Genomic DNA, 24,987 nt, shown 5'->3' with positions numbered 1-24,987 from the left:
TTGAAAAATATAATAAATTATTAACTACAATGGCCCTATTGTACTGTTGAATGCTGGGTCTTGTACTTCTAACTGACTCTGTTTGTGCCATTAATCTCTTCATCCCCCACCACCCTGCCCAGCCTTGGGTAACCATCATTCCATGGGATCAATTTGTAGCTTCTGCCTATGAGTGAGAACTTGTGCCTGGTTTGTGTCATGTAGCATAATGTCCTCCAGGTTCCACAAATATTTTTGAGGGATGACTAAATACAAGAACTGAGCTGACCCTCGTTCTAGAAAGTATGAGTAATACCCCTGTCCAGGGGGTTTGGGATGTGGTTGCCTTAGTGTGTGGACTCCAGGCCAGAGATGAATCTCCCCTGTGTTGGAGGCAGGTGGGGATTTGCTCCCGGGTGGGGCCAGGCACCCCATAAGCTGCCTGCCTCTCCTTCGGCCCCTCAAGCTCTTCCTGTGCAATATCCATTAAGGCCATGTGCTGGCTTTTAGCTCACCACCACCACCACCACCACCACCACCACCACCACCCCACCCCCGCCTCCTCCCCCTCTTCCTCCTCTCCCTCCTCCCTCTTCTTTCCCCTTCCTCCCTCCTCCTCTCATGCCCCACCCGGCTCATCTCAGACACCTTATTCACACATCACCGTATTATCAGAATGCTCATAAGACTTGTTTTTCTGAGTTAAGAGACATAAATGTGGGTCTTTAGTTCATCTTACTGCTCAATTTAAAGGTATCCTCCTGATGACATTATTTTTAGTTCTGTTTAGTATATTGTATCTTTTAGTAAAAGCTTAAACCTTTGTTTTTTCCATTTAAAACACTTTATCTTATTATGAAATAAGATATACCTACATAAAGATGTACAGACATAAATACACACCTTATGGCTCAATTACGAAAGAAATGCACATGTGGCTTCCACTGGGTCAGGAGCCCCCATTGCCCGCACTCTGGTACTGTCCTGCCCGCCTCTGTCCTCATGCGCCACCACTGTGACTGTCAGCGTCATGATGTCCTTGCTTTTCTTTATGGTTTGCATTATATGTGCATTTCATGAATAAAATGGCAAATTTTGCTCAAGTTTGAATTTACATAAATGGAATTAATACTGTGTACATTCTTGCTTTTGCTGAACATAAGTGTGTGAAATTTACTTATGTTGTGTACAGCTGCAGTTTAGCTTTAGAGCTGAGTGGGGTTCAGAGGTGACAGTGTGGTTTACTCACCCACGAGTGTCTGTGGTCGGGACTGTCCCCGCACTGGCTCAGTGCTCCTGTGCATATGTGTCTTCTTCTTTCCACATAGGGTCTCGGAAACGTGTCTTCAGCTCTCCCGGGTGGTGCAAACTGTGTCCCAGAACAGCTGAGCTGTCCTCATGGCAGCTGGGCCTGTGTGTGGACTCTGGCCATGCTACCTCCTCTGTCCCACTGCAGACAGCCAGAGGCTTTTATCCCCCCACCCTCTTAGCTGATGAGGTTTGTGGCCTGCCAGACATCCTGTGGTCTCACATGACAGGCAGGGGCTCTCTGCTCGGTCACCAGGCTGTCTGCCCTTTTCTTACTTGTATGTAGAAGTTGCTTTCTGTGGACCTAATGTGTGCTCTTTGCTGCAGGATGATGTGATGATGCCTCAGAGAGTGAGACTGCAGCATGCTACCGCCCTCCAGCACCCAACGAGCGTAAGTCCTCACCTCCTTTTCTGTCTTGCTACCACCTTTTGATGAAATTACCAGGGTGGTTTTTTTAATGAAGACTTACTTTTCCTTAGTCTGTGGTAAGACTGCCAAGTCCCAGAGAATGACTTGCAGCTGGTATGCCTCTGAACACTGTGTGTTGTCCTTTGAAGAACAACATGCCTCTGTTTTCGATAGCACTTCTATATTCAAATGGGCACACAGGGTTTTGTTTGCTTATTTTTAATCAGCATTTTCAAGAGCACCTTAGACATGAAAACAGGCTGAAAGCTGTAGTGTGTCAATGTAAAAAAATTCTTTTTCTTATTTAGATACCCTCCAATTATGGCTCTGCTCATGAGAATGGGTCATCATGCCCCTGCCCCCAGGCAGGCTGTGGGGCAGGCTGTCCCTGAGCATGTGGGTGGGCATTTTCTTCTGCAGAGTCCCTCCCCTGCAGGTAGGAGCCATGGAGCCACCATCACAGGCCGTGGCAGCAACCCTGTAGCTCCTGACAGGACTTCCCACTAACATCTTAGAAGAAACCTTTGAATTACAATGGTGATCCCCTAGTTCAGACATGGAAAAATCCGTGAGCTGACCCATCACCATAATGTGCATCTGGGTACACTGCTGCTCACCCTCGGGTGGCCCCCTGGTCATGCTGCTCTCCCCAGTGGAATGCCCAGTATGGCGTCCCTGAGTGCATGTGCTTACATGGCCTGGTCCTGTAAGCAGGTTGGGTCCCCCACTGTGTTGGGAGCCTGACTGCCTCAGGTGCGTGCCTCAGGTGTGTGTCTCAGGTGCGTGTCTCAGGTGTATGTCCCAGGTGTGTGTCCCAGGTTCATGCCTCAGACGTGTGTCTTAGATTGTGTGCCTCAGGTGTGTGTTTCAGGTACTTGCCTTGGGTGCGTGTCTCAGATTGTGCCTCAGGTGTGTGTCTCGGGTTCATGCCTCAGGTGTGTGTCTCAGGTACTTGCCTCGGGTGCGTGTCTCAGATTGTGTGTCTCAGGTTGTATGTCTCAGTTGCGTGTCCCAGGTGTGTGTCTCGGGTTCATGCCTCAGGTGTGTGTCTCAGGTGCATGTCTCAGTTGCGTGTCCCAGGTGTGTGTCTCGGGTTCACGCCTCAGACGTGTGTCTTAGATTGTGTGCCTCGGGTTGCGTGTCTCAGGTACTTGCCTCGGGTACGTGTCTCAGATTGTGTGTCTCAGGCTGTGTCTCAGTTGCGTGTCCCAGGTGTGTGTCTCGGGTTCATGCCTCAGGTGTGTGTCTCTGGTGCATGTCTCAGATAGTTGCCTCAGGTTGGGCAGCTCAGGTGGGTTTCTCAGGTTGGGTGTCTCAGATGGTGAGTGTCTCAGATTGTGTCTCTACAGGGTATATGTCTCTGGTGGTGAACACAAACAGGAAGCAAACTGAGACACAGACCACCTTCTCAGGGGCAGAGGAGCCTTCGGGGCTGCCTCTGTCATGGTGTACAAGGTCCTGGGAAGCTCAGTGGCCCCAGGGGAGGCTGTGGGGGCTTATGTAGGGGTACATTTTTCAGGGGGTATGAGAGTCTGAGGCTTGCACCAGATTCTTAACAGGGTCATGACACAACTAAGTTTAGGAACCACAAATATGCGTAAATGTGTGTATTCATAACAATTGTTTACCACAGACTCCAGAAGTCGGTTTTTGGAAGTTTACCCACATAGAATATTTCATTTCTTACCCCTTGCTGTTAAATAAATACTTGGGGAAAGTGTCAGCCAATGTCTGCTGGTGCTGTCGTGGCACTCTGGGCCCTGTGGTCATGAGTTACTCACAGGGATTTCTGCCCTCACCTCCAAAGGCACAGTTGGGAGTTTTCAGTTACATGAAAAGGGAGGCTCAATGCATAAACTATATGTATTTGGGTGGGGGGGTCTGGTTCCTTTAGAAAGAGGGAAAACATGGGGGAAAGTCCTTCAGTATGTATTCCTGTGTGCAGTTTATATTAGAAAATGCAGAGACTGGGATTTCCAGAAGTTTCTTCCATTGGGTCTGAAAGGTGTGACACTACTACTTACAGAAGTCCAAGAAGGGGAAATGACAAGGTGTGGAGCTATATCCTGCTCGACCTGCCATGGTTCTCTGCGTTTGCCTATCCCTACACCTGCATGAGCCCAGGAACCCGCCCCACTCCCCCTGGGGTGGAAACTGTGCATTTGTGTAATGAGGCTGAGCCATCCTTACTCAAAGCACTTACGTAAGGTGCCACATTTTTTGTTCAGAGTGATTTTTTTATACAATTGGAGATGACACTTTCCAAGTATACATTGGAAACTTACAAAGAATTCTGTACTGAATGTTGACACTTTAAAAATGAGGTATTTTCAGATGTTTTCATTTCTATATCTTTCATTTCCATACTGAAAAAATGAAAGAGATTGGCTGGATTAATGAAGTTGCTTTTGGCAGTTCTCCATGACATAGGTTCAAATGAACTGGAATATTTAGGGTTACTTAGGAATTTGGGGAAAAACTGTCAGTTTGTCTTAAATTCTTAATGAAACAACCTTGATTTCCTTTTTTTTTTGAGACATAGTCTCACTTTGTTGCCCTCAGTAGAGTGCCATGCTCACAGCATGCACATGCTCCTAGCTCACAGCAACCTCAAACACTTGGGCTCAAGTGATCCTCTTGCCTCAGGCTCCCAGGTAGCTGGGACTACAGGTGCCTGCCTCAACACCCAGCTATTTTTAGAGATGGGGTCTTGCTCTTCCTTAGGCTGGTCTCGAACTCCTGAGCTCAGGCAATCCACCTACCTCAGCCTCCCAGAGTGTTAGGATTACAGGTGTGAGTCACCACATTGACTTTGATTTACATTTTTATAGATTTTTTAAAAGTTTTAGGTTATAGAACTTCAACATCTTTTTATTAAATTCCTCTAGATACTGTATTCCAGCACTCAGGAGAGAAATGCTGCTCTCTGGAGCCACATTTTTCTCCCAACTATATAGATAGGTGGAACATTTGGACATTTCTTCTACACTAAGACTTCTGCACCAAAATTAAGTGTGTCGTAACAGTTTGTTGCACTAAAACAAAGTGAGCTCTAGCAAGGTTGATATTGTGTGGCTGGATTTTTTGTTTTTAATTCATGACCTGCATAAATCTTGTTTTTTTTTTTTTTTTTTTTTATTGTTGGGGATTCATTGAGGGTACAATAAGCCAGGTTACACGGATTGCAATTGTTAGGTAAAGTCCCTCTTGCAATCATGTCTTGCCCCCATAAAGTGTGACACACACCAAAGCCCCACCCACCTCCCTCCTTCCCTCTTTCTGCTTCCCCCCAATAACCATAATTGTCATTAATTGTCCTCATATCAAAATTGAGTACATAGGATTCATGCTTCTCCATTCTTGTGATGCTTTACTAAGAATAATGTCTTCCACTTCCATCCAGGTGAATACAAAGGATGTAAAGTCTCCATTTTTTTTAATGGCTGAATAGTATTCCATGGTATACATATACCACAGCTTGTTAATCCATTCCTGGGTTGGTGGGCATTTAGGCTGTTTCCACATTTTGGCTATTGTAAATTGAGCTGCAATAAACAGTCTAGTACAAGTGTCCTTATGCTAAAAGGATTTGTTTCCTTCTGGGTAGATGCCCAGTAATGGGATTGCAGGATCAAATGGGAGGTCTAGCTTGAGTGCTTTGAGGTTTCTCCATACTTCCTTCCAGAAAGACTGTACTAGTTTGTAGTCCCACCAGCAGTGTAAAAGTGTTCCCTTCTCTCCACATCCACGCCAGCATCTGTAGTTTTGAGATTTTGTGATGTGGGCCATTCTCACTGGGGTTAGATGATATCTCAGGGTTGTTTTGATTTGACCTGCATAAATCTTAATTTGCAGTTCCTGGTTGGTGGTTATGTCAATTATATTGTATAGTTTGTTTTGAAAGAATGAAATGAATGCTGAGTATACACTCATACTTGGTCATTATTTTTTAAGTCCATTTATAGAAAATGGGAAAGCAAGATTCTTGATGACAGTTTTCATAAATTGGACAGTTGCATGGAAGTCACTGCAGAACCTTTAGACTTTGGCATTTCAGCATTATGAGGCAACCCCAAGTATAGTATTTATTCCCATTTCTGGGACAATTGGAGCCAAGAGCAGTTCTGGAACAGAAGTCAGGATGGACTCAGGAAAACCTATGTTTGTTCTGGGGGTGGCAGTCCTGAGGGTGATGAAGAAGGAGCCTTCCTCTTGGGGTCCCCTGAGCAAAGGCACAGAGGCATGAAAACCAAGCCACATAGCTGCAGGAGTGGTGGCAGCAGGGAGTGTGCCTGACTAGTCGTCCCACAGGCGAACCTCCTGGGGAGAGGCCACGCTCCATGGCCTCGGGACAGGTGAACTCTTGAAGGCTGATGGGATGGGTAAGGGGCCTGCTCTCCACGTTAGAGTATCCACTTGGCCTGGGGGAATGGGGCAATCTGCATGTTCAGTATCAGTGATCAGCATGTACACAGCTTGTCAAGGGGCAAGAGGCACAGGAGAAGACCTCCCTGTCTTCCAAGACTGAGTCTGTAAGGTGAGCTTCCTCATCTCCACCTCACAGGCCAGAAGGGAGAGGGCCTCAGGGACTTTGGAGCCTTGTTTTCTCTGTCCTTTCAATACCATGCAGCCTCCTTGAACCCTGTCCATCCCAGGAAGGCAGGTGCCCTGCCTGGACATACAGCCTCACTGCTCCTGTCTACACCAGGGCGATGCGTGCTCTGCCTAGATATACAGCCTCATCTCTTCCACCTACCCCAGAGGGAGCAGTGATCCTCCTGGAGGAACAGCCTCACCTCTCCCGTCTACTACAGGGAGATCTGTTCTCTGCCTGGATGTATGAACTCCCTAACCCCATCTCCCAGGATGCATCCCATAATGAGCTTATAAGGAGTGAAGTGAAGGAATTTCCTAGAGTGAAGAGAAAGAACAAAGAAAGAGTTTGGTGTTTGGACAGTAAATCACAGCTTGGTGGTCGGAAACATCTTGGTTGGCCCTGCTTGCCCCCCAGCTTGGGGCTGCAGGACCTATCCCGAATGCCAAGCCACTATCATCTGGGCAGCCATGTTGGCCAGCTCTGTGTCTCTGCTTCTGTTCCTGCTCCTGTGGAAAGCTGTGTGTTAATTAAATAAATAAGACTTTCAGTCATTCTATGTAAACAGTATGTGTGTCCCTCTGAGCCTTCCTCTGAGGATGTTCTAGGGGGCAGGACTGGAACATCAGCCAAGGGCACGTGGCTGCTGTGTGCCCACACTTGGGGGAGACTACCCCAGGCAGATCGGGGTCAGAACTTGTCAAACTAGCCCTTGGAGAGGTGGGAGCTGTCAGGGTAATTTAGTCTTGCCTTTTTAGGGCCTCAAGTGGGTATGAGATGTGTTCTGACAGTGTCCTTGGTTCTTGGGGGGCAGGGATGACATAGTCATGTCCAGACAAGGTGACCTGGGGTCTCTCATGGCTATAGCCCAGGCTGTGGTCTGGGGAGGGCCGCTGCCATGAGGGGGAACTTGTTGCCCTCACATCACCTGCTCTGGAATAAGAGCTGGCCCTGGACACGCTGGGCTTGCAGGGAGCACCAAGGGGAAACCAGTGTGCCTGCTGGTCAGGGACTTTTTGATGCACCCCAGGGCCCCAGGAGCACCCCTGCACCAGGGGTCACCCTAATGCTGTGGTTCCAACCTCTGGGCCCCTGACGGGTATCAGTCTGAGGCCTGTCGGGAACAAGGCTGCACAGCTGGAGGTGAGCAGTGGGCGGGCTAGTGAAGCTTCATCTGTACTGACAGCCACTCCCCATCATTCATATTATGGCCTGAGTTCGCCTCCTGTCAGGTCAGTGGTGGCATTAGATTCTCACAGGAGCTTGAGCCCTGCTATAAACAAGGGGTCTCAGTTGCCGCTCATTATGGGAATCCAATGCCTGATGATCTGAAGTGTGGGTGTAGTGTGCTCGAGTCTTCCCAGAATCATCCTCACTGCCCCAGTCTGTGCAAAAATTGGCAGCCATGAAACCTGTCCCTGGTGCCAAAAAGGTATTACCAAATTTTCAGAACTTGTCCCCTGAAGCCACATCAGAAAAAGAGAGACCAGTAGTTTGAGGAGAAAGAAAGAGTAGTTTATTAATTTGCCAGCAAATGAGGAGGCTGGCAGACTCCTGTCTGAAAATACCAGTGTCCCCTTTCTGAACAGAAGCACGGAGCTTTTAAAGATTCCAATTAGTCCTACCATCCCGTCTGGGCTAATCTCATGGCCTCTGCCCAGATTTATCCCCATCCCATCTTGAGACTTCCGGCTCTCAACCCTTTTCCACAGCATGAAGAATGAAAGACATTGCCTTGCCTCACCCTTCCCCCAACACCCCCACCCCTCACCACCCCAGGCCTGAGGCAGGGGTGTAGGTTTTAGTTCTCAAAACAAAAGGGTCAGGGGGTTTTGAAGAGACAGAAAACATTTACCTTTTTTGTCAGGCCATTCTCTGTGACGTAGTCCCCACTGTCAACTTGACCGTCCATGTCTGTGGGAGGGGGGTAACGTAGCACTCACCTTGGGGTGCTGGGAAGGGTTTCCCATAAACTGTTTCTAAGCCTTCTTCAGAGGAGGGCAAGTGGCAACACCTTATTCCACTTTCAGTGGGTTCTGTGTAATTTTCCTTCTAGATTCAGGGCTTTGCTTACTTGCTGGGTCACCTCTGCTGCAAAGGAGGGCAGGTTCATACTGGCGTTCATTCAGAGAAGCTCGTAGTGACCACAGGACACTGTAGATGGGAAGTGAGGTGTCCCCCTAGGGACACTGCCATGGAGCAGCCAAATGTGATTCCTTGAGGACAGCAGGGCATTTAACTCAAATCAGCAACCCAGGAGGAGTTGATATTAGTGTCAAAATTACAACTGTTTTCCTTTTTCCCTTCATCTTGTTTTCAAGCTGAATTCTCAGGCCTGTGCCTGAGAGGCACTTTTCTGAGCATAAGCACGTTTTCTGGTTCTCACTTCCCTGGTATCCTGCCTCCATTGTCACCAGTCCCCAGGCCTCCTCCCACAACTGAGCCAGTGATAGAGTGCTTGGCTGCCCCATAACCAGCCAGCTCCTGCCTGTGCAGCTGTCCAGACCTCAAACTGTCTGCAGGACCTGATCTCCTGTGTCTGAACATCTTAGAGATGTCTAGACATACCTCAGGAGTGTCCTACAGCAAGAGTACAAGTGACTGCTCCAGATTTCAGGGTGCTATGGCAGGTGAGGCAGGAGCAGACAGAGCCAGGGGCTAGTGCAGGGGCATAGGAGGTGACAGGCAGTGAGATGGGTCGTATCCACAGCAAGGGGGGGCAGAGGCCAGGCAGAGGGTGGATGGAGGTGGGAAGGATGCTGCTGAGCTTGTGTAATGTCACAGTAATAATTGGCAGGAAGCAGAGGTGTGTGGGGACACTAAGAAGACATGTTCTTAGGGGGTTATTTGGTGGCCCAGGGAGAGGGGGTTTCCTGAGGCTAAAGTGAAGATGTTCAGACTTGGTGCCAAAGGCCATGGTGGCAATTTGTGTCATCTGCTTTGAGATATGGTTCAAGAAGTAAGTCATAGGACATAACACGTGGGTGTTTTTGACTGTGTATGTGGGTCATTTTAATTTCAGTACATTAAGGAGGAAATTTATGTGTCATATTTTTAATTCCACCGAGGGAAGCGTCAGCTATTCACTGCTTAGATGCTACTCAGCGTTGCTGCATGGGTCCAGTAACACTGAGTTCCTGCCTGTCTCTGGGCTGGACAGCCCTTCCCCTCCACCCCTCCACCTCACTATGCTCCAGGAATTCCTCCTTGCCTGATCCAGAGTCCGCAGGCCACAGTGAGATCCTATCTGCACCTGTAGCTCAAAGCAGTGTGGGGTATACGTGAGCGGGCTGAGTACACATGCTGCCTGTACGGTCTTCTCTTACCTGCTATTTGTTGTTATTTTTCACAGATTATAGGCTGCTGCGTGAGCAGAGATCCCCCCAACTCCACTGAACGGTACACGCGCTGGATCAACCAGCTGGCGCCCAACCAGCTTCTGACCCAGGTACCTCTCAGTGGCCCATCTGTCCTCATTGCAGACATATCTGCTTCATGCACGACAGTTTAGGTCCTTCCCAGAGCCGGCTTCCTGCCTCCTGTCCGTATGTGTAGCCTTTGCATCTGACGTTGGGGCATGGTCTTTGCATCTTCACACGCTGCTGACTGGGCCATGTGAAACGCCAGCAGCATGGTGCAGACAGACACTGGCTTTGTCATGGCCTAATGGTGCCAATTAGAGGTCTGACTCAGGAAACAACATCACCGTGGAGTGCTGGATGGTGCGGTCAGAAATCCCACTCTTGGCATGTCAGAGTCCCCACACATGTGTCCCTAGTGTGTCCCCTACACAGATGGAGTGGGGCAGAAGGGCGGCCCGGGCCATGGGTGTGTGGCTTGTCTATGCCATCCTCTGAGTAGCCTGGCCACCTCCCCTAGAGGCAGAGACTCTTGTCCCTCTGTCATGACTGTTTAGTGCCAAGGGCACCTGCCCTGGTCCCTGTCTCGTCCGTGCATCCTAACTGGTTAGGGCCAAGGGCACCTGCCTTGGTTCTGGCCACAAGCTCCATTCCGGCCACAAGTAAATTCATGAAATACTGAGCACAGGACAATAAGCAGTAAACATTTGTTTACTTTATTAAAAGTAAACAAATGTTCCTTTATCAATTACATAGCTGTATCCCCTTAAAACAATTTAAAAATAACTTTATTGTATTTGTAAAAATTATACTTGACTGTTCCATAAAGAAATTCGAGCAATGTAAAAAATTTACAAAGATGAAAGTAGGCTGCTCAGAACTCACCCCTGGGCTTTTCCAGTCATTTTTCTGTGGCCAGATCACCCAGGCCAACCCTGATGCCATCACTGTAGAGTGGTTACGTTTTCCAGGAGTTTGTATAAATGGAATCCTGCACCAAAGTACGTTGACTGTGAAGATGCCAGGGTCCTTCCTGGCACTTGCCGATTGGTAAAGTGGCCACCCCCTTTTTCCCCTCCCCTTCCTTTTTCCTCTTCCCCTTTTCTTGGCCGCGTTCTCCCCTCCCTCTTCCCTCCCTCTGCCCCTCCTTTTCCCCTTCCCCACCTTCCTCCTCTTCTTCACCTTCCTCTCCCTTTTCCCTTCCCCCCTTCCTTCCCCTTCTGCCCCTTTCTCTTCCCCCCTTTTTTCTTTGTAAGAGGTCATTGTAGTTGCTGATGAATCTCTTTATAGATTCCCTCGTCATCTTTTCTTTGTCCTTGAAATCCTTTTTTGAAGATGTTGGTAATTTGACCATTGGTGCTTTCAACAGTGAGACTTTTGCAGATTGCATCTCCTTGATCTCATTTAACAAATCACTCTGTTCCTAGATTCCCTAGATTTAGAGACTTCATGAGAATAGTTATTTATTCATTTGTCATCTGTGTTTAAAAAGTTATTGATGTGTGACTGATGTATAATAGACAGCACCTATTTCCAAAGATTGATCAGCTTTGACGTGTGTACCAGGAACCACCCTTGCAGGGTGATGAGTGTGGCTGTCCTCCGCCCCCAACACCAGGCAACCACTGATCCACTTTCTCCCTGTGGATGAGTTTTACATTTTCTGGAATTTTACATAAATGGGATAATATGGAAGAGACTTCCTTAGTCTGGTTGCTTTTAGCCAACATAATTACATTGAGATTCATCTGTGTTGTTTGTTCACAGCAATAGTTCCTTTGTTTTCATTACTGAATAATACAGTTGACCCTTTTTTCTTTTTCCCTTTTTTTTTTTTTTTTTATTTTGGCCGGGGCTAGGTTTGAACCCGCCACCTCTGGCATATGGGACCGGCACCCTACTCCTTGAGCCACAGGCACCGCCCTTTTTTTTTTTTTTTTTTTTTTGAGACAGTCTCATTTTGTCGCCCTGGGTAGAGTGCCATGGCATCACAGCTTATAGCAACCTCAAACTCCTGGGCTCAAGAGATCCGCTTGCCTCAGCCTCCTGAGTAGCCATCACAATACCCAGCTAGTTTTTCTATTTTTAGTAGAGACAGGGTCTCACTCTTGCTTAGGCTGATCTCTAGCTCCTGAACTCAGGCAGTCTACCTGCCTTGGCCTCCCAAAGGGCTGGGGGATTGCAGACATGAGCCACCGCACCCAGCCCCACAGTTGACCTTTGAACAGCACAGGTTTAAATTGCACATGGATTATTTATTTATTTATTTATTTTGTCTAGCAGGCCTGGGCTGGGTTCGAACCCACCACCCTCGGTGTATGGGGCCACACTAACCATTGAGCTACGAGTGCCCAGCCAAGCCTGCACATGGATTTTTTAAAAATAAATATACTAGAAAGTTGTTTTGGAGATCTATAGCAATATCAATGAAGCTTCAGGAGGTTTCCCTCTGTTACTCACTGCACAGAAAGCCAGTTACTAAGACAATGAAGATTATCAAGGAAGAAGGGAGATTTATTGGGGAGGACAGCCTCAAACCTGCCTCCTCAACTGGTAGAGTCAACATTTTTCCAGAGTTGAAATAATGTATGTGTGAAATGAGTGAATGTTGTCACCTGTGTGGGGCAGAGTGCCGGGCACGTAAGCACAATGAGAAATTATGCTAGCACATATGCCAGAAAAGATGGCAGGTAAGTCCCCCAGGGGGATTATAGTAGTGTAAAGAGTTGGGGGGATAATACTGATCATTGTTACTGCTATGTATGTGGGCAAGACGAAGGAAGAAGGCAGCTCAGCTAGTCCTTGGACATGATCTGTGGGGGCTGCAAGACAGCAGATGGTGTAAGGCCTTGTCCTTACCCAGTGGCTGCAAGGAGGTTCTGCCGTTTCTGGAGGAAAAACATCTCAAAAGGGAATAGATCAGTGAAACAAAGTTAGAAAGTTCTGGACAGTGAATCTTAGTGGCCAGGGAAGTTGAACATAAGAGAAGTTCATAAAAAGCATTTTTGTTCATGGAGCCAATTATGATAATTTGAAAAAGCTTGTAGACGAACTAAAAAATTTGAAAATTAAGAAAAAGTTAGATATGTCACGAATATATAAAATATATGAAGATGGTAGTCTGTTTATTTACTATCATAAAATAAATACAAATCTATTATAAAAAGTTAAAACTTATCAAAACTTATGGACACACTTACAAACTGTGCATGATGCTATTCTCAGGTGAGAGAATATAACAAACATAAAAGTATAGCCGCGAGTCATAGCTGGTGACACTAGCTAGTGTGACATACAGTGCTGGGTCGTTTCCCAGCTGGTGACACTAACTAGTGTGTTGTACTGCTGTGGTCGTTTCCCAGCTGGTAACACTAACTAGTGTGTTGTACTGCTGTGGTCGTTTCCCAGCTGGTGACACTAACTAGTGTGTTGTACTGCTGTGGTCGTTTCCCAGCTGGTTAACACTAACTAGTGTGTTGTACTGCTGTGGTCATTTCCCAGCTGGTAACGCTAACTAGTACACTGTACTGCTGTGGTTGTTTCCCAGCTGGTAACACTAACTAGTGTGTTGTACTGCTGTGGTCGTTTCCCAGCTGGTGACACTAACTAGTGTGTTGTACTGCTGTGGTCGTTTCCCAGCTGGTGACACTAACTAGTGTGTTGTACTGCTGTGGTCGTTTCCCAGCTGGTTAACACTAACTAGTGTGTTGTACTGCTGTGGTCATTTCCCAGCTGGTAACGCTAACTAGTACACTGTACTGCTGTGGTTGTTTCCCAGCTGGTAACACTAACTAGTGTGTTGTACTGCTGTGGTCGTTTCCCAGCTGGTTAACACTAACTAGTGTGTTGTACTGCTGTGGTCATTTCCCAGCTGGTAACACTAACTAGTGTGTTGTACTGCTGTGGTCGTTTCCCAGCTGGTAACGCTAACTAGTGTGTTGTACTGCTGTGGTCGTTTCCTAGCTGGTAACACTAACTAGTACACTGTACTGCTGTGGTTTTTTCCCAGCTGGTTAACACTAACTAGTGTGTTGTACTGCTGTGGTTGTTTCCCAGCTGGTAATACTAACTAGTACACTGTACTGCTGTGGTTGTTTCCCAGCTGGTTAACACTAACTAGCATGCTGTACTGCTGTGGTTGTTTCCCAGCTGGTTAATACTAATTAGCGAGTTGTACTGCTGTGATTGTTTCCCAGCTGGTTAACACTAACTAGCATGCTGTACTGCTATGGTTGTTTCCTAGCTGGTTAACACTAACTAGCATGCTGTACTGCTGTGGTTGTTCCATAGCTGGTAACACTAACTAGCATGCTGTACTGCTACAGTTGTTCCATAGCTGGTAACACTAACTAGCATGCACTGTCCTTCTGTGGTTGTTTCCTAGCTGGTAACACTAACTAGCACGCTGTACTGCTACAGTTGTTCCATAGCTGGTAACACTAACTAGCATGCACTGTCCTTCTGCGGTTGTTCCATAGCTGGTAACACTAACTAGCATGCACTGTCCTCCTGTGGTTGTTCCATAGCTGGTAACACTAACTAGCATGCACTGTCCTTCTGTGGTTGTTTCCTAGCTGGTAACACTAACTAGCACACTGTACTGCTACAGTTGTTCCGTAGCTGGTAACACTAACTACCATGCTGTACTGCTGTGGTTGTTTCCTAGCTGGTAACACTAACTAGCATGCACTGTCCTCCTGTGGTTGTTTCCTAGCTGGTAACACTAACTAGCATGCACTGTCCTCCTGTGGTTGTTTCCCAGCTGGTAACACTAACTAGCATGCACTGTCCTTCTGTGGTTGTTCCATAGCTGGTAACACTAACTAGCATGCACTGTCCTTCTGTGGTTGTTTCCTAGCTGGTAACACTAACTAGCATGCACTGTCCTTCTGTGGTTGTTCCATAGCTGGTAACACTAACTAGCATGCACTGTCCTTCTGTGGTTGTTCCATAGCTGGTAACACTAACTAGCATGCACTGTCCTTCTGTGGTTGTTTCCTAGCTGGTAACACTAACTAGCATGCACTGTCCTTCTGTGGTTGTTCCATAGCTGGTAACACTAACTAGCATGCACTGTCCTTCTGTGGTTGTTTCCTAGCTGGTAACACTAACTAGCATGCACTGTCCTTCTGTGGTTGTTCCATAGCTGGTAACACTAACTAGCATGCACTGTCCTTCTGTGGTTGTTCCATAGCTGGTAACACTAACTAGCATGCACTGTCCTTCTGTGGTTGTTTCCTTGCTGGTAACACTAACTAGCATGCACTGTCCTTCTGTGGTTGTTTCCTTGCTGGTAACACTAACTAGCATGCACTGTCCTTCTGTGGTTGTTCCGTAGCTGGTAACACTAACTAGCATGCACTGTCCTTCTGTGGTTGTTCCGTAGCTGGTAACACTAACTAGCATGCACTGTCCTTCTGTGGTTGTTTCCTAGCTGGTAACACTAACTAGCATGCACTGTCCTCCTGTGGTTGTTTCCTAGCTGGTAACACTAACTAGCACGCTGTACTGCTACAGTTGTTCCGTAGCTGGTAGCACTAACTAGTGTTACCGTGAGCTCACATGTTGCAAGTGTTCACAGAACATGATGTGACACTGATCATCTCCATGTGTGCAGTTCATCTTCCCAGTAAGCTGCATGTCACAGAAAACGTGGTCTCTTGGTTCTCCAGGAGTTTTTGTTGTGTTTAGGGGAATACTATAAGGCTTGAGTAATGCCCAGGAAGCAGTGATGCTGGAATTTCTCCCAAGAAGCAGAGAAAAGTCAGGATATTGCAATAAAACACTGAATTGCTCCATAATAGATGGTAGATGATGCAAACTTACAGTATCGATAAATACAGTACAGAACTGTAAATTTTTTTTCTCTTTCCTATGCTTTTCTTAAGAACATTTTCTTTCCTCTAGTTTACTGTATTGCACAGATATAGTATATGATTCATACAACATACAAAACATGTTAATTGAATGTTGGTGTGATTGATAAAGCTTCCAGTCAGCCTGAACTGCATGGGGGATTGGCACCCCTGCCCGCCACTCTGAGTAAGGGTATTTAATGATTTGTTTACGCATGTAGCTGCTGGGGAATGTTGAGTTTTTTTCACTTCTTAGCTATTACACATAGTTCAGGATGTGTATGTAGTATAGCCTCATTTCTTGGGAAAATACTTAGGAGTGAAAGAGCTGATTCGTATGGGAGGTGTGAGTTTAAATTTTTAAGAAAATGTTTGACTTTTAAAGTATATTCCAAGTTGGTTGTACCCTTTTTATGTTCTTTAGTGGTGTGTAAGTTCTGGTTTCTCCATGTCCTTGCTGACACTCGATGTGATCAGTTTTTTTTAGTTAATCTAGATTTTAATGTTTTAATCTGCATTTCCCTGATGACTAGTAATGTTGAGTGGGTTTTCATGGGCTTATTTGACATCCATATATCTTCTCTGATAAAGTGTTCAAATCCTTTTCTATAATTTTGTTGAATTGTTTGCATTCTTATTGGTCAGTTTTGAGAGTTGTTTATGTTTAGACACAAGGTCTCTATCAGATAGTCTTTGCAGATATTTTTTTTGGAGTTTTGCGGCTTGTCTTTCCATTCTTTTAAAAATGTCTTTCAGGGTGGCGCCTGTGGCTCAAGAAGTAGGGCGCCCGTCCCATATGCCGGAGGTGGTGGGTTCAAACCCAGCACCAGCCAAAAACCAAAAAAAAAAAAAAAATTATATAAAAATGTCTTTCAATGAGTGTGAGTTTTTATCAATTTTCCTTTTTGGATTGTGTTTTTGGTGTTGTATCTAAGAAATCTTTGGCAAGTCAAGTTCATAAAAGTTTTCTCCTGTGTTTTCTTTGAAAAATTTTATAGTTTTAGGTTTTACATACAGGTCTGCAATCTTTGTTTTGGTACTGATTTTGGCATATATCCTGGGTTATTATCTTAATCAGTGCGGGCTACCATAAATTTATTTTTTCACAGTTCTGGGAGCTGGAAAGTCTAAGGTCAGCTCAGAGTTTGCTCTCTGGTGGGGCGCTAATCCTGGCTTGCCTACTGCCAATTTCTTGTTGTGGAAACAAGACAATTTCATGCAGTGGAGACAGAGGCAGCTCTCTGGTGTCCTTTCTGATAAAGACACTGAGACCTGGCTCAGCGCCTGTGGCTCAAGTGGGTAAGGTGCCAGCCACATACACCTGAGCTGGCGGGTTCGAATCCAGCCCGGGCCCGCCAAACAATGACAGCTGCAACCAAAAAATAGCCAGGTGTTGTGGTGGGTAGCTGTAGTGCCAGCTACTTGGGAGGCAGAGGCAGGAGAATCTCTTGAGCCCAGGAGTTGGAGATTGCTGAGAGCTGTGATGCCATGGCACTATACTCAGGGCAACAGCTTGAGGCTGTCTCAAAAAAAAAAAAAAAAAAAAAGACACTGAGACCAAGTAGGAGCCCCACCCTCATAACCTCATCTACACCCAAAGGCCCATTTCCAGGGGTTAGGCCACATTAACCCTGAGACACAGTCCAAACACCATAATTCCAAAAGCTGAAATTCTTAAACATAAAAATCTCTAATGATCAAAATCCCTAAAGTGTAAAATCACTAACATCTAAACGAATTCCCAAATTACAATAATGGCATATTTGGGATTAAGTGTGGTCAGGGCTTCTAAAAATGAATTTAGAAGCCCTCCTCATCCTCACTAGCACTTGGTATTATCATTATTTTACATTTGTATTCTACCTTTAGTAAGTTTCACCTGTACCCATTCTAAGATGCACTGTAGGTGTGGCCCCACCCATTACCCTCCCTCCACCCTAACCTCCTGAGGCACTTTTGTGATGTGGAAAGTAGTACATTTTGATATGATTTTTCCTGCATCTCCTTGAAATGCCTGATTAGATATTCACATGTACAAAGTTGGATCAGAGTAGTGTAGAAGTAACAATCAGCTAATTCCAAACAAACAGAAGCTGTCTTCACAGGTGACCTGGAACAGGAGCCTCCCAGGAGGCCCACCTATCTGGGGCTGGCCCTCCTGGCCCCTTCTATGCCGGTCCCTCTCAGTGGGGTCACTTCCCTGGAGCCTGTATCTCCCACATCTAGGGGACCAGAGAAGCATGGTCAGAGCCCCCATCTTGCTTCTGAGCCTTCCCTGGAGGTTCTGGCAGCTTAGTGGTAGTGAGCAGGGCCCTTGTTGAGGCAGTTGTGAGGGGCTGGCTACCTGAAGTGGCCTCCTTGGTCATCACTGCTGGCGTAGGTGTATGGTGTGCCCCTCTCCATGTTTCCGCTGTGTCTCAGCTGTGGCTGCCATCACTGAAAATCACAGACTGGGCAGCTTAACAGCAGACATTTATTTTCTCTCCTACTAGACTCTGGACAGCCAACATCAGGGGCCAGTGGACTGGTTCTTCCTAAGGCCTCTCCCCTTGGTAGGTGGTGTCCTTGCATGGCCTGTCCACTGAGTGTGCTCACTCCTGGTTTTGCTTCCCCTTCCTATAAGGATGATAGTCCTATCGGGTCAGGGCCTCAGCCTCACAACCTCATTTCACCATAATTATCTCCTCAAAGGGCCTGTCTCCAAACATAGTCCTTATGCTGAGGGAATATAAGTAAGAATTTGGGGGGACAAGTTCCATCAAGTTCCTCCTCATCCTCACTAGCACTTGGTATTATTATTATTTTTAATTTGAGCCATTTTAGTGAGGCTGTGTTATCTCATCGTCCTTTAACTTGACTCTCCCTATTGACTTAAGGCATTGATCTTTTCATCTGCTTATTTGCTGTCTATATGGTCTCTTCGGTCAATTGTCATTCACATCTTTTGTCCATTTCCTTTCTTTCCTTTTTTAAGAGAGAGGGTCTTGCTATACTGCCCAGGCTGGAGCTCAGTGGGTGTTCACAGGACTGATCATACCACACTACAACCTCAAACCCCCGGGCTCACACAGTCCTCCTGCTTTAGCCTCCCAAGTAGCTGAGGCTACAGGCACCACCATGCCTGGCTTTTTTGCCTACTTTGTAATTGGATTATTTGTTTTCATACCGGTGAGTTTTAGAATTTCCTTTTGGACATAAGTTCTTTGTTGGATATAAAATTTCTAAGTACAGTTGACCCTTGAGCAACACAGTGTGAACTGTGTGAGTCTACTCATTCATGGATTTTTTTCATGAATACATACATTGGAAAATTTTTTGGAGATTTATGACAATTTGAGAAAACTTGCAGTTTACCTGCCAGCCCTGAGAAAGCAAAATCAAACCCTTCTTTCCTCCTCCTCAGATCCCTCAACATGAAGATGATGAGGGTGAAGGCCTTTCTGATGATTCCCTTGTACTTACAGAGCAGCAAATACAGTAGAATCTCCACAGGTGCGCACCTTCCTACAGGGACCTCCTCAGTTGACTGCAGGTACACCACATGTGTGTCAGTGCAGTAGGCCTAACTCCTTCCGTGACCACCTCCGTGTGCTGACCAGTTTGGGTGCTGACCAGTTTGTATGTGTTAATAGGCTATTTATCTTACTGGTATGGCTCCTGGTCAGTAGTAGGCTATTAGTAGAGTTGACCAAACGAAAGAAACTGAGGCAAAATTAATGCAAGTAGAGAAGTTTATTGGGTTGAGTTTGAGAACTGCAGTTCTGGTGACACCACCTCAGTGGCCGTGAATCCTGCCAGGAATACATGCTCTGATCAGCAGCCCTTAAAAGGAGATTTTAAAGGAAAAAAAGGAGCAGCTCTTAACTGGTTCATAGAAACATCATCGTCTGTCAGCTATACACTGATCTCAGTATCACAGACTGCGGGCACCACAAACCACCAGGCACCATACCCAGTGGTATCACACGGTGCCACTGGGTAATTTGTCAGCTAGTTGAGAAACTGCAGGGAAGGGAAGAAAGCACGCGGCGCCTTTAGACGCCTTCCTGCCTACACAGCCTGCCTGGCCCTCCCGGCCCGCTCAGCAGTACTGGGGAGTGACTGTGGGTCCGCACCCCGCCCTATCTCCTCCGGATCCGTGAATTTGCAGCGTCCTATTCCTGCGTGGCGCCCAGCGCCTACAAACCACGGAGTTTGTGAGGGGGGAGCGGATCCAGTCCTTCCCTATGCCGGGAAACGGGGTCGCAGGGATGCGTTTAATCTTTGCGGTGCCGGGGGACACCCCATGGGCGGCGCTATGTGTCGGACGTGCTGGGAGCACCGTGCGTGACAGGCGCGTGTGCAGCTCGCAGACAACGCACCTGATTCAGTGGAGGGTGTGTCACCACAAAATTGCGCAAGAAACGTGCAGTCAGGACTAGCCCGAGCTCTGCTCAGCTCTGAGCCTAGGAGCCTTAGGTCTCCAGGGCAGCGCTGATTGGCCCGCCGTGCTGAGTGCTGATTGGCTGGGCTCATTGGAGCCTGCGCTGTGGCAGGGATGGGCGGGGCGTCCGTAAGCGTCTCCTCTGGTGGCGGTCCCCTGAGTCTGGATTCCCTTGCCGCTCACTGCCCTTCACCCTCTGCGGTCCTCCTACTCTGCCGACCCGCCGCGCAGTGGGGAGCGCTTCACCCGGCCGGCCAGGCGGTGGCGTGTCTTCCTGTAGTGACCCCAGGGGCAGAGGGGGAGAGGGTGAGAGGTGAGGCAAGAGCCCCTGCCGCTTCCTCCGGCCTGAACCGGCCTCCCGGCAAGGCGCAGACCGCTCCGGACATGGATCTGGACGCGCAGAACCGCCTCCTCGGACCCTGTCATTCTGAGACGTGGTTTATGGGGGCCGTTTGGGACGAGCGTGTGGGAATCTGGGCGTGCTCATCGGGACGGTTCCCTGTTCGGGAATATTAAGAGCGAGTCTTCGGGCGGCACCTGTGGCTCTGGGTAGGGTGCCAGCCCCATATGCCTAGGGTGACGCGTTCGAACCCGACCCCGGCCAGCTTAAAACAGCAGTGGCGACTGCAACAAAAATAGTCGGACATTGTGGCAGGCACCTGTAGTCCCAGCTACTCAGGAGGCTGAGGCAAGAGAATCGCTTAAGCTCAAGAATGAGAGGTTGCTGTGAGCTGTGACACCATTGCACTCTACCAAGGGTGACATAATAAGACTGTCTAAAAAAAAAAAGCGAGTCCTCACCGACAGAACGTATCTTTAACCCAAGTTAAGAAGGCTTTTATACATGAAAAATTTCCGTTCCTACCGCTCAAGTTAGAAGTAGGAAAGAAAGTGAGAAAACGTGCGCTGTGTTAGGGTCTCTGCGGCGTGGAGGGACCAGGGATTTTCCCGCAGCTAATCGCTCACAGCTGCACTCCATTGTCTGCATGTTAGAGAAAATGTCTACGATCTGGCTTGTGCAGTGTGTGAACACAGCCAGGCAGGGTGCTGGGAAGGCGAGCACCCCTTCCCATTGTCCTCAGCGATGAGACTGACCTTGGGGAGAACCCTACCCTGGATCAGCTGAGGTGATTCTGCTTCCTTCTTGTGTTTGGGCCAAAGGTTATGGTCCTGGCTGGGGTAAGAGGCGCGTTGACAGATAAGCCAGATTTTAATGGATCCTACAAGTGAGAAAGCCAGAACCCATAGAGAACTCTGATAACTTCTGAGATGCCAAGTTATCTGGGCAAACGTTGTTAACCCAGGGCATGAGCAGAGATGTTTGAAAACACCCCAGAAAGTGAGGCCTGGAGCAGATTTAAAAGTCTAAACTCCTAGGGCGGCGCCTGTGGCTCAAGGAGTAGGGCGCCCGTCCCATATGCCGGAGGTGGCGGGTTCAAACCCAGCCCTGGCCAAAAAACCACACACACAAAAAAAAGTCTAAACTCCTGTGTTTGAGCAGGTACATGGGGTGACCCCTAAGAAACAGGCTTCAATATAAAAAAATAACAAAAGGTTAAAACTGAGCAGAGACATTAACAGCCACAAATCTCAAGGAGACAGATTGCACAGACTTAGTCTAAGCAAGTTAATAAATAAACAGGAAAAAGCCTCAATAACAATCCTTATGGGGGATGGAATCAAAATGTAGAATCTCTGTAATATGGTATCTAAAGTATCCAGTTTTTACCAAAAAATAACAAGGTAGGAAGAAACAGAATAGTATGATGCTTAGGAAAAGAAGTCATGAATAGAAACTATCACCAAGTGGGAGATGTTGGACTCAAAGCCTACAAAGCAGCTACTATAAATATATATTTTTTAATTTCTTTTTTTTTTAGAGACAGAGTCTCACTGTACCGCCCTTGGGTAGAGTGCCGTGACGTCACACGGCTCACAGCAACCTCTAACTCTTGGGCTTACGCAATTCTCTTGCCTCAGCCTCCCGAGCAGCTGGAACTACAGGCGCCCGCCACAACGCCCGGCTATTTTTTTGTTGCAGTTTGGCCGGGGCTGGGTTTGAACCCGCCACCTTCGGCATATGGGGCCAGCGCCCTACTCACTGAGCCACAGGCGCCGCCCTACTATAAATATTTTTAAGAACTGAAGGAAAACATGTTTAAAATTGTAAAGAAAACTATGATGACGATAACAAACAATCTCAAAGATGCTGGGATTGAAAAGTGCAATAACTGAAATGACATGTTTGTTAAAGTGTCTGAACAGCATATTTGAAATGATAGAAGAATCAATACTTTTTACAACCTTCATATCCAGCTGTAGGGATTGTGTGGGAGATTATGGTGCATCTGCTCTGCGTGCTGTGATCTGCTACAGCCGGGTAGTCACCCCTTAGGCTAATGCAGTGATTGAACCTCCTCACAATTCCATGTAAAACCTGGTGTAAATCCCAGGTAAAACCTGCCAAAAGTTAATTTATTTTTGACTGCATAGGAAAGGGAAAAATGGGGCAGCAAGTACAAGAACCCTGAACAAACTCGACTTGCCCCATACAAAGTCAGCTTGCTCACTATCACTGTATATCTTCTGTCCTAATAGACAAAGCCAACAATCAGGGTGGATAGTCTTAGAGTACCTAGGATCTGAGAAGTGGCCAGAGTCAGCCTCACTCAGCCTGCTGTGTTGGCTATTACACCCACTGCTGTACACCTGCCACTCACTATTGACTCCTTTCCAGCCCTCCCGCTGGGCTGTGCAATCCTGACCATGCCTCATCCTGCCCCCCTGACTGGCATAGAGTGGGCTTTCAGAAGCCAAGTTAAGAGCAAATGAGATCGGGAGGCTGAGGCAGGAGAATCGCCTAAGCCCGGGAGTTGGAGGTTGCTGTGAGCTGTGTGACGCCACGGCACTCTACCGAGGGCGATAAAGTGAAACTCTGTCTCTAAAAAAAAAAAAAAAAAAAAGAGCAAATGAGATCACTCTACATTTATTAAGCAGATCTCCCCATTCACATCTATCGGTGGTGGTCAAGAGTGTGTATTTGCCTGAAAAACACAGAAGCCAAGACTTGAAGGTCACTAAGAAGCCTTCTGGTGTGCCGCCTGGCATCTCCCCTGGCTCTCCCTAGGCCTACAGTGGGCACTCCGTGAGAGCAGAGGCTGGCTCACACAGGGTCAGACCCTCTAGCAGGGCATAGCACGAGGGGCTAAAAGGTGATGTCGCTAAGCTCAGGCCCCTGGGGAATTTGTTTTGAACATGAACTAGAAAGTGATTTTTTCTTACACCAAATTAATTTACTTTGTTATGCATTAATTGGCTGGAATGAAGTAAAGAAAACAATACCTAAACATTTTATCTAATATGCAGAACAGATTTAAAAATAAAGCTGGTCTTTTGGCTCGGTGCCTGTACCTCAGTGGCTAGGGCACTGGCCACATACACCGGAGCTGGTGGGTTCGAATACAGCCTGGGCCTGCTGGACAACAATGACAACTACAACCAAAAAATAGCCGGGTGTTGTGGTGGGTGCCTGTGGTTCCAGCCACTTGGGAGGCTGAGATAAGAGACTCATTTAAGCCCAAGAGTTTGAGGTTGCCATGAGCTGTGAGGCCACGGCACTCTACTGAGGGCGATGTAGTGAAACTCTGTCTCCAAAAAAAAAAAGCTGATCTTTTATGCCATTTTAAGCTTTTATATTTTCTGGATGAAAAATGAAAAGCGCTGTCCTTGAAGTTTCCAGATATCCTCTTGATAATGTGCAATGAGTCAGTTGCTAAAATACTGTCCTCCCCCCCTTTTTATTTTTACTTCAGAGGTGATTGACACACACCTAGTCAACCAAATTTCTGGAGGCTATTCTTTGAGTTAGGTCAAAATTGACTAAGTTAAAACATACAAGCATAATTCATCAAAATGGTCAAGTCATAGAAAACAGAAGATGTGCAGTGTGAAAACACTTTAGAAACAGAAGAAAGATCCACTCCCAGCACCATCTGGGCAGGCTCTCTGAAGCTGGCTGTGTGGTGAATGCAGCATGGCACAGGCTCATGGACTGTGACCTGAGGCTCCACACTATGTGTGCAACCTCTGGTACCTTCTTGGGTGTGGATCTGCATCTACCATGGGTCTGGCTGGGTCTCTACTTTGTAGTGAGTTCCCTACAACTGATGCATGATCATGGCTGTTAAATCAAAGGTGGGTTAAAAATCTGCATGTCACACTCACATGCTGGCTCTTGTGTCTCAGCTGAGCTCTAGTGATAGAGGGATCTGCTTCCCTCACTGCTGGCCCTATTGGAGAATGGCTGAGATTATGGCATCAATAGGCCATTGTGGTTCTAGGGTTCCTGCATGCTGCCCTCTCTGGGATCCCCCAGTATTGTGAGTATCTGTGGGATAGAGATCGGCCGTAGTCTGTCCTAAGCAGCTTGCCCTGTTGTGTAAGCGCCGTTTCCTGTTCTTGTTCCCACAGTGACCAAAACACTACTGCAAGGCAGGTCACCAGTAGCATTCTGAGAGGGTTTTACCTGATCCCTTTAAAGAGCTCCTCCCCAGAGACTGCACAGATGTATACACAGAGACATACATGTGCACACCATACCCACCTGCCCCCGCTGGCACCAGACCAGCGTGTTATATTTGCAGTTAGCTAAATGTTACCACCCTACACATATGCATAAGCACACTCCCCCATCTCCCTGTCACGTGTGCACACATCTGCTCCACCACACACAAATACACACGCACCTGCACTGGTCAGCTGTAGAGATCATCTCCAGAGCTCTGTGCCTGGAGCCAGCCTGGCACAACTGTCCTGTTTGAGCAGAGAGTGGCCAGCCCAGCAGACCCGACAGGAGAGCCAAAGGGATCTTTACCAACATGGGGACCTCTAGGCTTTAAGGAACATTGTGCTCTTCTAGCTCTGAAGTGACAATTAGGAAAAGAAGACCCAGCAAACACCACACTGTCTGAATCGCAGGTACTGGCCAGGCTGCCAGCCAGCCTCTGCTACAAGATCGGCATAGCAGCATCACAGATCATCACAGAGCGCCTGTGCTCA

General features: G+C 47.2%; 1 protein-coding gene across 5 annotated transcripts in view; it reads left to right on the top strand.

Annotated features, from left to right (window-relative positions):
* Positions 1-24,987, top strand: part of B3GNTL1 (UDP-GlcNAc:betaGal beta-1,3-N-acetylglucosaminyltransferase like 1) — a 114,483-nt gene that overhangs the window by 50,261 nt on the left and 39,235 nt on the right. For 2 of the 5 annotated variants that reach the window (XM_053569264.1, XM_053569265.1), the window contains exons 5-6: positions 1,615-1,680; positions 9,645-9,740. In XM_053569264.1, the coding sequence (XP_053425239.1) occupies positions 1,615-1,680; positions 9,645-9,740 (162 nt within the window). Of the gene's footprint in view, positions 1-1,614; positions 1,681-9,644; positions 9,741-18,017; positions 18,059-24,987 lie in introns of those variants that run through there. The other 3 variants (XM_053569266.1, XM_053569267.1, XM_053569268.1) reach the window with 3 other exon arrangements.

This window comes from Nycticebus coucang, chromosome 18 (assembly GCF_027406575.1).
Source record: "Nycticebus coucang isolate mNycCou1 chromosome 18, mNycCou1.pri, whole genome shotgun sequence".
NCBI lineage: Eukaryota > Metazoa > Chordata > Mammalia > Primates > Lorisidae > Nycticebus > Nycticebus coucang.
The sequence above is the reverse complement of the archived record's forward strand: the minus strand, read 5'-3'. Positions and strand labels throughout refer to the sequence as shown.